Source organism: Pseudophryne corroboree, chromosome 9, assembly GCF_028390025.1.
Source record: "Pseudophryne corroboree isolate aPseCor3 chromosome 9, aPseCor3.hap2, whole genome shotgun sequence".
In the NCBI taxonomy this organism is placed as follows: Eukaryota; Metazoa; Chordata; class Amphibia; order Anura; family Myobatrachidae; genus Pseudophryne; species Pseudophryne corroboree.
The window spans coordinates 221,884,042-221,896,879 of NC_086452.1; the positions used below are offsets into that span (position 1 = coordinate 221,884,042).

The window sequence follows — 12,838 nt, forward strand, 5'->3', positions numbered from 1 at the left end:
CTATCATCTCCCTCCTTTCCCTTCTCTGCTCCAAACTATACATGTGGAAAGGGGTTGTGATTCTGCACTGGCCTGGGTAAATTAAAATACGATGATCCGGCCAGGAGCTGATGTCAGGAATCCTCACTCCAAACGGCTGGGCACGCCTGCGTTTTTCGGACACTCCCTAGAAATGGTCAGTTGACACCCACAAACGGCCTCTTCCTCTCAGTCTTCTTGCGATCACCGGTGCGATCGCTTTCTTCGTTAAATCCATTGCAGTCCCGTGATCCCGGTCACCGCCAGCCGACACGCTTGTGCATTGTGGAGCATACGCATGCGTAGTTCAGACCTGATCACACTGCTGCAAAAAAAAGCTAGCGTGCGATCGGGTCTGAATGACCCCTTGAGTCCGTTTGGCAGTTCACCCTGAGTCAGAAAGTATACAAGTATAGGGAAGAAAAGTAGACTCTTGTTTGGGAACGCTCTTTGTGTTATCAATCAGAAAGAATGTTTCGCAGTAAATTTAAGACTTAACTTTTATTAGTTCTTCACTTAAAATAAATTAAAAATGACATCCAAAATGCTGCAATGCTTTAAAAACAAAGTATGTTCTGATCCATCAACATGTGAGAAGATTCCAGACAGAAAAATAGATACACACAATTCTACTTCTGTCTGCCTTGGATCAGTACAAATCAAATTTGTATTAATAATGGGTCAATTATTGTGAGGGAAGACCCACTCACTGAGTTCACAATACTGATAATGCCAGTTGTGCGTAAAAGAATACAGGTATATCACAAAAATCTGTATTAGTTGCTATTCACTATTACTGTATATATAACGTATATACTGTAAAATGAGAAATGCCCTCTAGTTAAGCAGGTAATCACTCAGAGTGGTGATCCTGCTGTTATTGTTTTACTGTCAGAAAAACTTATTAGTGCCTTCCTACTCCACTGGGTATTCCCTGGGGGTCCCCCATCCAAGTACTAACCCAGCCCACCACCATTTGGCTTCCAAGATCAGACAAGGTTGGGCATATGCATTGGGGTATGGCAGTAGGAAAATACGGCCGATAGTTCAGACACACTAATGAGAGTGCACCGAAATATTTAGTAAAATAGTCCCATATATCACAAGGGATTCTGAAACAGGCCAACAGGAAGAAAGAACTAGAGAGAGACATGCAAAGGGGGATGGTGTGAAGTTGATAAGGAAAAGGGTAAGAGGGAGAAAAAGAAGGAAAAAGAAAGGGAAAGGAACAAAAAGTATGTGGATCTGCGGTCAATGTTAGACAGACATGCGTAATCCTCTGTCATGCAACAGGGGTTAGCCTACCTGAATCGTGAATGATAGTCCACTGAATAAGTATAGAGAGAAAACAGTATGTATATATATTACAGTTTCAATTTCAGGGTAGGATTGCTACCTTGGTAATTATCACAGTCAAATAAGATATCAACCCAGTTTTATTAGTGGGTAAGGAATATGTGACCTCTAATATACCTGTATTAAAAAATACACTTGTCAGAGGGACTATCTACAATTTAAACATACAGCACTCTGGTTTACCAGGAATATATCCAAAGTTAAGGAATCAGACAGGATTCAGTTGAAACAACATGATACATGCAGTAAATGAGCTTAGTACAGCCAAATGGAAAAATAGTCATGAAAATGTTGACAGTGGTTAGTATCTCAAACCAGAAGTAACATGGGCTTTATGCCCTGATATGGAAATAATGACAAAACCAAGAAAAGCAAACCTGACAATACAGGGTTTGTACCCTAGTGTGGATAATCACATATGTCAAAGTTACCTATATTCCCAACTACATTATGGTATAATAACTGGGTTCTTACAGCACAGTATATCCAGAGTAAACCTCATATGTCTAAAAGAGGTATTAGCTAATTCACAGATAATGTAAGGAAAAACTCACTATATGTGATTATCCACACTACGGTACAAACCCTGTATTGTAAGGTTTTACTAAATATTTTGGTGCACTCTCATTAGTGTGTCTGAACTACAGTATAGGCCATATTTTCCTACTACCATACCCCAATGCATATGCCCAACCTCGTCTGATCTTGGAAGCCAAACGGTAGTGGGCTGGGATAGTACCTGGACAGGAGACCCCCAGAGAATACCCAGTGGAGTAGCAAGGCACTAAACAAACAGCAGGATCACCACTCTGACCTATTTCCTTCTTAACTAAAGGGCATTTCTCTCTTATTTTATATACGTAATATATAACAGTGAATAGCAACTAATACAGATATTTGTGATATACCTGAATTCTATTACGCACAACTTGCATTATCAGTATTGTGAACTCAGTGTGTGGGTCTTCCCTCACACTAATTGACCCATTAGGGTCTTATTAATGCAAATTTGCTTTGTACTGATCCAAGGCAGACCAAACTATACATGTTAAGATCTTTTAGTTTTTCCAGGTAAGTTTTGTGATGTAGACCATGCACCATTTTAGTTCCCCTTCTTTGTACAGTCTCTAAAGCATTAGTATATCCTTTTGTAGATATGTCCTCCAGACACAGATGAGCAGTGATGGAGGATGGAGCTCATCATGGAAGGATGAAAACAGGAAACAACAAAAATGGTAGATCCTAAAAACTGGCCACACTGCTACCGTTAGTGCATTGTTCATGCTTTGTACTGTTAGTGAATTGTACACGCATACCGCGTGTGCTAAATTGCTGTTTACCACTATATAACTAAATAAAGACTTTTGCTGAATACTTACAATTGGGAAAAAAATTGAAGATGAAAAAAGTGCTCAAATACATGTCAACACATTGCCATCACTCCATTAAGAACCTGCTTTATAATTATTCAGTTACTATACATTACAACACTACTGTTAAGATACTCTCTGTGTATGTTCATGGTACATAATTCTTCTAAGGAAATGACAGCGCAGTTTAAAAACCAACTTCCTGGAAGCTTTGAAGAAGTAGGTAGGACGAAACTAAGCATCGGCCTGTATGTTTCATAGCATGGTATACAGACAGCATTAGGACACAGAGGAAGCTGCAAGAGGATTGACAACAAAGATAGCACTGTATGTGAAAGTCCTACTTCTCTACTTCTGATCACTTGGTTTTACACTGTTATTAACCTGATGTCAACTGGTTTGTGTATATCGTAGGGACAGGCAGACACCCGAGGTGCTTTTATCACCATGAATTTGTGTCTAAAGCTACTAGTGATTGGATTGCTTCTATGGGACCAAAACAAGCTTACTTCAGGTAAGAGCTGGGCTGAAATGAATATTGTGTGCAAATACTGTATTGCTTAATGGGATTTCTATCTCTACACAAAACATATGTAAAGATAATAAAGCTACTTTGTGAGACTGAGATTATGTACATTAGGGGTGTAGCATGGTATGCCGGCGGCCAGCATACCAGCGCTGGGATCCAGACCGCCGGCATACTAACAGCTGGGCGAGGGCAAATGAGTTCCTTGCGGGCACGGTGGCATGCGTATGTATTCTCCCTCCAGGGGGGTCGTGGACCCCCAAGAGGGAGAATAGTTGTCAGTATGCTGGGTGACGGGATTCCGGTGCCGGTATACTGAGCGCCGGGATCCCATCAGCTGGCATACTGAATGCCACCCGTACATTAGTAATAGTATGGTGCAGATGTAGAAAGCTCTTGATGGCAGAACATGGCATTTGAAAAAGATATTTTCTAATAAACTCTAAGGGGGGTATTTATCAAAGCTTGGAGAGAGATACAATTGTGAGTGATAAAATACCAACCAATCAGCTCCTGTCATTTTTCAAACAGAGCCTGTAAGGCAGATGCTGATTGGCTAATACTTTATCTCTCTCAAATTTCTCTCTCTCTCTCTTTGAACTTTAATAAATACCCCCCTAAATGTTACTATAATAATAATAATAATAATAATAATAATAATAATAATAATAATATAATCTCATAAATAGAATATTATAACTGACTATACTCCTAGTAGTCTATAGCTACTGCTGTAGTTGAGAATTTCTGCAGATAAGGTCATGAAGGTGAGCAAGTCTAGAAATTTAGTAAAAATCTTCTCTATATTTAAGAAGGAAAACATGTTGCTTCTGCATGAAATATATTTTTAATTCCAACAATGTTAGCCATAGATTCAGTAAAATCTGTATATTTTGGTTGCTGTACTTACGTGATTGCTATCTGAAATGTTGTAGTGTACCTGTATCAGTCAAAGCAAAAAGTGTCTATTATGTCTAAATGAAGTGAAATGTTTCCTTGTTGTTTTCTAATCTCAGAATAGAGTTTGTAGATATTTGGAGGTATAATGACAGAAATCTATATGCACAGATCACTGTCATGCTGGATGATGTAGGGAGAGATTGTAACATTGCCCAGATTGTATGGATCATCATACACAGTAACTTAATGGGTAACTCAATACACTGGAAGTGAATTAATCTAAAAGGTGCAGTTTGCATCTTGGCAAGACTGTGTTGCACTGCAGGGGAGGCAGATTTTAAATGTGCGGAATTGGGTGGTGTCCTTCCTAGTATAACTCCTTGTTTAAGCATACAAATGGAGCAGCTTAGCATTTGTGCATTACATGCAAAAGCAGAGGGTGTTTACCTTGCAAGCAAGAAAGAATGAAGAATTATATTTGCACCCCTTGTATCATAATGTGATTTGTCCAGGTGCAATTTAGCACCTTTATGTCTAACGCTGAGGTCCAAAATGTGCCTAATTTATCATTGTTGACTTTCAGTTCTTATATGAACACAAACGTTCTGTTTTTAATTTTTTAGGACAAGGAAAGATAGGTTGTATTCCATGACTTCATTTTTTTTGCATTTTGCCAAGTTATTTTCCATGATTTTATATTTACCCTGATATAAGTACTGTAGTGTATTGATTATAATTATACAAGTAATTACAAGTATCTGTAATGAAGAAGAAGTAAAGGCATATTGTAGCTTAGTGGCTTTCAAACACATCAGGCGGTATCCAATTAGCCATGGCAATTTACTGTGGCTAATGGATTCGCCGGCTGGGGCGAATTTAGGGATCAGGCTGCCCCTAGGCACAACGTTATTGGTCACCCCCATCATGTCACTGCCCTTTCATGTTGGGGCATCCTGACTGCCAAAGACCAACCTCTCCTCCCCCACCACAATTTTACTGACCTCTCATCCTTTACTAGTTACAAAATAAAAAAATAAATCATAGTGACAAAAACATAAAAAAAAAATCACCTGACCTCATCTGTCCATAGGCCTAGCAGGGTTCTCATGCAAGTGAACATGCTGTGATGCCCCCCCAGCAAGTGTCACCCCTAGGCATATGCCTCACATGCCTTGTGGGAAATCCACCACTATTCGCCAGGGGTCTATCCAATTAGCCCCGATAGCGGCACTTATCGGGGATTATGCCTCAGGCAGCCCTCAGAGTTGCGATAGCACATTTGTCCGGATACTTATACTTATATATACTTATATTCTGGATCCCATGTGTTATCGGCCGATGGCCCTCATTCCGAGTTGATCGCTCACTAGCTGCTTTTAGCAGCATTGCACACGCTAGGCCGCCGCCCTCTGGGAGTGTATCTTACCTTAGCAGAATTGCGAACGAAAGATTAGCAATTCAGTTATTAAATATTTCCCTGCAGTTTCTGAGAAGCTCCAGACCTACTCCTAGATTGTGATCACCTCAGTCCGTTTAGTTCCTGGTTTGAAGTCACAAACACGCCCTGCGTTCGGCCAGCCACTTCCCCATTTCTCCAGACACTCCCGCGTTTTTCTCTGACACGCCTGCGTTTTTTAGCACACTACCGGAAAATGCTCAGTTACCATGCAGAAACGCCACTTTTCTGTCAATCACTCACCGATCAGCAGTGCGACTGAAAAGCGCCGCATGAACACCAGCAAATCTACTAAGTTTTGTGTTAAATAACTTAGCGCATGCACACTGCGTACCATGCGCATGCGCATTTTCCACCTAATCGCTGCTTTGCGAAAAACGGCAACGAGCGAACAACTCAGAATGACCACCGATAGCGGGTCCTTTTCCAGATAAACATGGGCTATAATTGGATAGCGCGATAATGACTATCGGCTGAAAATCTAGCCCAGCTAATTGGATAACCCCATCCTCTGGTTTCACAAGTATTAAATGGTTATTTTATATACTGTATGTGGCGTAACTAGAAATTTTTCTCCCCCAAGCCAAAAAAATTCTTCGGCGCCCCCCCCCCATCCCCCATAATTGGCACTATTAAAGGAATAAATGTGCGTGCGCCGCAAAATAGGGTGTGTGGCTTCGTTGGGATGGGCGTGGCTTCACATAAAGGGGCGTGGCATTGCAGGAAAAGACTACGTTATACCCCAGTTTTCCAACCTGCACGCCCAGACGTTAGCCACCACTGGAAAGAAAAATAATCCTGATTCATGCCCCTTACATTATTTGTAATTTTTCCTCCTTATAGTAATGCCCAGTATACATTATGCCACATACTGCAATGGCCCTTAGACATTATGCCACACACAATAATGCACATGACACAATATGCACACACCATAATGCCCCCGACACATTATGACAGGAATCGCAATGCCCGTTATACATTATGCTACACACTGCAATGCCCCTGATACATTATACCACATACCACAATGCCCGTGATATAGTATACAACACACCGTAATGCCTGACACATACCGCAATGCCCGTTATACCCTATGCTACACACCGCAATGCCCGTTATACATTATGCCACACTGCAATGACCCTGAGACACTATACCACATACCACAATGCCCGTGATATAGTATACAACACACCGTAATGCCTGACACATACCGCAATGCTCATTATACCCTATGCTACACACCGCAATGCCCGTTATACATTATGCCACACAGCAATGACCCTGAGACATTATACCACATACCACAATGCCCGTGATACAGTATGCCACACACCGTAATGCCTGTGACACATTATGACACACACCGCAATGTCCGTGATACATTATGCCACACACCGTAATGCCCATTACACATTAAGTCTTACAGTAAGGCTTCTAATTACTTTTAAATTACCTGCTCGTTGCCAGGGGTTTTCATGCTCAAGGTGTCATGCTCGTTGCCAGGGGTATCATGCACTGGGTGTCATGCTCGTTGCCAGGGGTTTCATGCACTGGGTGTCATGCTCGTTGCCAGGGGTTTCATGCACTGGGTGTCATGCTCGTTGCTAGGGGGTAGTGCTTGTTGCTAGGGCTGTGCTCCCAGTGCCACATATGTCCCCAGTGCCAGATATTACCCCACGGTGCCAGGTACTCACATGACCCCAGTGCACAATATAGACCCCCCCCAATGTGCCAGGTACACATATACCCCCCCAGTGCCACATATGCCCCCAGTGCCAGATATTCCCCCTCAGTGCCACATATGCCCCCAGTGCCAGATATTCCCCCCAGTGCCACATATGCCCCCAGTGCCAGATATTACCCCCCCAGTGCCAGATATGCTCCCAGTGCCAGATTCCCCCACCCCTACCCCCAGTGCCACATATGCCCCCAGTGCCAGATATTCCCCCCAATGCCAGATATTCCCCCCCAGCGCCATATATGCCCCCTCCCCCGCCGCCGCCGCCGCTGCTCCCCCGCTGGTTTGTGTTGGAGGGACACGGAGGGCACAGCGCGCGCCTCTCCTGTGTCCCCTCCTGCATCATCTCCGGCGGCCGCGGGTCTAATAAACGAAGTGCCGTTCGTGAGCTCTGATTGGCTCACGAACCGCACTTCTTCTATTAGACCCGCGGCCGCCGGAGATGATGCAGGAGGGGACACAGGAGAGGCGCGCGCTGTGCCCTCCGTGTCCCTCCAACACGGCAGGAAGGGTTAGTAGGAGCAGATTGACATGCGGACGCTCGTCCGCATGTCAATCTGTGCTAAATCAGTGGCGCCCCCGCAGCCCCTCGCCCCCAAGCCACCGCGAGGGCTGCGGGGGCAGTAGTTACGCCACTGGTTGCACAGACAATTTGACTAATGTGCCTGTATTCTTTCAAAAATATAAAAAAAAAACATAGTTTCACATCAATTATTTCATTCATGCTAGGATAATGGAAGTGTGAAAATAGTGTATTTGGTAAATGACCAATGTGTCCTAATACATGGTTTATACTGGAACATACATAAAGTGCCTTTTCAGCATGTGCCTCTGCTGCCACTGTGTCCTGTTTTCGGTGCACTTGTATTGTCTCTTCCATTTCAACCATTATCTGCTGCAATAGTGCAGCAGAGCTTTGATGTATCAGAGAATTTTGTCTCTTATACGCCTTTCAGACTTACCTAGCCGGGTCACACGGGAATGTGTACACAGGTGCTTCCCAGGTGCAAACCGGCTTAAGACCCCTTTCAGACTTGTGGCCCGACCTGGCATATTGCAGGGTTGGTGACATCACCGCCGACACTACCGGAGGCGCCGCTTGGAGATAATCATCCCGAAGCGCCGCCTCCTCCTATGCAGAGAACGAGTACCAGGTCGCCTTGACCTGGCTTACCCGTTCACACTGCACACATCCCGGGTCGATTCCAGCTTAAACCAAGGTCACGACCTTGAGTGAAATGCCGGGACGCTCAACCCGGGATATTGCTTTAGGACCCATTCAGACTAGGAAAAATCCTGGGTTGATGCGCGTTGACGTGCAATTTCCCGGGAAATTTTTGCTACTCTGAAAGGGGTATTAGCGGAGTTGAGAGAGTACAAGCTGTGTGGTAATGATGGATTGTGTAACCAAGTGCACAGATCCACAGGGCTCTTCCTCCAGGCACTTCCCCTGGGGGACAGTAACAGATGTGGCAGAGAGAAGGTAAATATGGAAGAAATACACCACTCATTCCTTCATGTTTGCCATAGTACATAGAGCCCAGCCCCTATGTAATTTTACCAGGTAACATTTTATAATGGGTACAAATTAAATATATAGGGGTATATTCATTTGAAGTCAAAAGCTGCCGTCTGTCGAAAATACGGCAGTTTTCGACTTTTTTAGGTCGGAAGGGGTTGCGACCTATTCAACATACCCCTAAATTATCTGACAAGTCAGGGAATTCGACTTGTTGGAAAGCACGTGGATCGGCGGAATAGCTGCCGATCCGAGTGCTTCTGTCGGAAACGGGGCCAAATCCGACAGGTTTTCGCCCCCTTTCCAACCATCTCAATCCGACTTTAAAAAAATGCGGGACTGAGATGAGGGACATGAAGGAGCTGAGAGGAGGAGATGGCGGAGCAGGGGTGGAGACGGGGGAGAGCAGCGGGGAGACGGGGGAGAGCAGCACTACAGCAGCGGCTACAGCAGTGTCGCAGGAGTATGTGTCACAGCTGCTTGCTGGAGCCGGGTGGACGCTGCCATGAGCGGCGGCTGTCACACATTCTCCTGCTACGCTTGCTGGAGCCGCGGCTATAGATACTGTACATGTATTCAAACATTTAATGGGTCAAGTCTGAAGGTTTCAAAAGTAACTACTTACAATATACAGCTATGCATCATGTATATTGGAAACAGTATTTTCTGAAAAAATTGCGATTTTAATAGTTAAGATGTTATGACCTAGGGACAGGGCCGGCTCTATCAGTTTTAGGCGGCTGCCTAGGGATGCTGGTCCCTGGAGGGCATTCATCTGTCAAATAACTGAAGTCTCTGTATACGGCCTCCTCCTTTAACACTGCGCTGGCTGCTTCTGTGGGTCTAATCAGGTGCAACCGCTGCTATCAGGCTGTACCTTCCTCTGTGCTGTCAAGTCATGTGAAGGCAGATGTAACTATGGCTCCCGAAGGCCTCTGGATCCCTGCTCTCCAGCAGCAAGTAGCACCTGACTACATGTCTGCACCCAGCAGCGTTGCTGTACTGCTGCCTGCATATTATATATATACAGCATAGTGGCGGAATTATATATATATAATAGTGATGCAGCAACTGCTGACAGACAAATTGATAGTCTGATCACAAAATTGTTGGCATGGGGTTATGCAAAGGAACTACTGATGTCAGCCAAAACTAAAGTGATGTTGTTGAACAGGGAGGATCTGCTGCGGAAAAAAACACCACTAGTAGAACATCATACAAGGTTCCCCTGGGTGAATCAATTCAATAAACAATCTGATATTGGGGGTCATTCCGAGTTGTTCGCTCGCAAGTTGCTTTTAGCAGCTTTGCACACGCTAAGCCGCCGCCTACTGGGAGTGAATCTTAGCTTATCAAAATTGCGAACGAAAGATTAGCAGAATTGCGAATAGAAATTTCTTAGCAGTTTCTGAGTAGCTCCAGACTTACTCGGCATCTGCGATCAGTTCAGTCAGTTTCGTTCCTGGTTTGACGTCACAAACACACCCAGCGTTCGCCCAGACACTCCTCCGTTTCTCCAGCCACTCCTGCGTTTTTCCCAGAAACGGCAGCGTTTTTTCGCACACACCCATAAAACGGCCAGTTTCCGCCCAGAAACACCCACTTCCTGTCAATCACACTACGATCACCAGAACGAAGAAAAAACCTCGTAATGCCGTGAGTAAAATTCCTAACTGCATAGCAAATTTACTTGGCGCAGTCACACTGCGGACATTGCGCATGCGCATTAGCGAGTAATCACTCCGTTGCGAGAAAAAAATAACGAGCGAACAACTCGGAATGACCCCCATAGTCACTAGGGTAGCCAAAAAACACTGGCCTATTATTGAAACAGACAAACAATTACAACTGTCAGGTTCAAGATTGATGCCATGTTATTCACGTGGCAGAAATCTTAAAGATTATTTGATGAAAACTGACATCTCTAAAATTACTGACATCTCTAAAATTAGATCTGGTGTGTATTTGACTACAGTCAGAAACTAACTTTCTTAGTTCACATAAAAGAGTTGGCTGTATTAGAGGGATCAGTACGTAATCCCGCTGTACGGGATCCCGGCAGCCGAAATACTGACGCCGGAATCCCGACCACACAATCCCGACAGAGGTGGCGAGCGGAACGCAGCCCCTTGCGGGCTCGCTTCGCTCGCCACGCTGCGGGCACGGTGCCTCGCTACGCTCTGCACACTGTTATATTCTCCCTCTATGGGTCTCGTGGACACCCACGGAGGGAGAATATGTCGGGATTGTGGCGGTCGGGATTCCGGCGTCAGTATTTCGACCGCCGGGATCCCGTCCAGCGGGATGTTGACCGCATCCCGTATTAGATGTGCCTGTGTAACGTGTCAGTTTTTACTGGCAGGAGATTTTATCTATCATCCACATACAGGTAAAAAAATCATGATTAAATTTCTGCTAACATGTAATTCCACCCATGTAGTTTATCAAATCTTATGCCCTTGTGGGCTCATTTACATTGGGAAGACTGAAAGAAAATTTAAAGAGCGTATGACAGGGCATCGATCGGCCATTAGGAATGCATTGGAGGCAGGGACAAGTGAACAGCCTGTTGCGAGGCATTTTGCGACATGTAGACATCCCCTTAATAGCATTCGCTATAGGATGATTGACCAGGTTCCTTTTAATATTAGGGGTGGTGACAGGGCCACGAAATTATTACAACTTGAGGCCAGATGGATCGCTAGGCTGGATGTAATATATCCTATGGGTTTAAATGAACAGATTTCTTTTGCTTGCTTTCTAAAACAAGGATATTAGTGCAAAGTAGCAATTGGATTGCATGCACAGTATTAATGAACTGTTATAACTGTGTGTATATTTTGATGGACACATAGTTTCCTTTTTGCAGCTAGATGTCTGTTTCATTGCAATGTTGTAATATTATTTACACTCTCTGTCCTGTGCAGCTTTGATGCTGTCAGAGTGCTGGCTGCTAGTTTCTCCAGCTCAGTGTGTGCTTAATGATTTTTAATTAATTCACAAGGTGTGAGACACCTTTAAGGGGGTGGGGAAGGCACATGAGGGGTATAAAGGTATGTGTTGTATGCTTTTCTGTTAATAAAGCCTGACGACAGTGGCGCAGACCACTGAAACGTTGCTGTTACATCTTGTGTGAGGTGTGAAACTTCATTTATTTCACCGTGAGTGCCACGTCTGTATGCTGTGTATATATATATATATATATATATATATATATATATATATATCTATATATCTATCTATCAAGAAATAGTATATCTCTGTGGAGCGCACTTAATGACTGAAATAAATATATTTATGTATAATACAATTTAATATGGTTATATTGGTTTCTGACAAAGAGAGGATGACATCACACAAACACCCTTTAAACTTTAAAACATCTGTTGCTTTTTATTGCTAAAATAATTAAATTTCAATACTGATAAAAAATGATGTACACTTTTACAATGTGTTATTGTTCATTACAGCCAAAAAATTGAATAACAACTTTTCCAAACAATAAAGATTTTTACACTCAACGCGTTTCGTCGTATGTCAACTTCTTCAGGAGTGTTTTTTATGAAAAGGTAATTAATTAGTTTGAAACAGCTGTATTTTCACAAAATTATAATCCATATTTTACTAAGAATTATCATGTATAATTAACTTCCACTTTTGGATCTCTGTGTATGAGGACACACAAGGAGAGCTGCTGGGAAATAAAAGAAGCTTAATATTATTTATCCCATTGCCGGATCCTCATATATATATATTTTGGACATATGAAAGTATTGTAGGTAAATTAAATAAAAATTTGGACAAATTAATTACAAGCCTTTGGAAGATTAATATTAACCATCAGATGGTTGCAAATAGGAAGATTCATTAAATACTACAAAACTATGGAAGTTAATTATACATGATAATTCTTAGTAAAATATGGATTATAATTTTGTGAAAATACAGC

The 12,838-nt window shown here is 43.2% G+C and overlaps 1 protein-coding gene and 1 pseudogene across 2 annotated transcripts in view; one reads left to right on the forward strand and one right to left on the reverse strand.

Annotated features, from left to right (window-relative positions):
- Window positions 1-930: 930 nt before the first annotated feature.
- LOC134958893 (5S ribosomal RNA) lies at window positions 931-1,049 on the reverse strand (annotated as a pseudogene).
- A 1,928-nt stretch (window positions 1,050-2,977) lies between these two features.
- PTPRC (protein tyrosine phosphatase receptor type C) overlaps window positions 2,978-12,838 on the forward strand; it is a 494,588-nt gene continuing 484,727 nt past the window's right edge. For both annotated transcript variants that reach the window (XM_063940133.1, XM_063940134.1), the window contains exons 1-2: window positions 2,978-3,071; window positions 3,159-3,258. In XM_063940133.1, coding sequence (XP_063796203.1) covers window positions 3,192-3,258 — 67 coding nt within the window. In that variant the 5' untranslated portion in view covers window positions 2,978-3,071; window positions 3,159-3,191. The remainder of the gene's footprint in view (window positions 3,072-3,158; window positions 3,259-12,838) is intronic.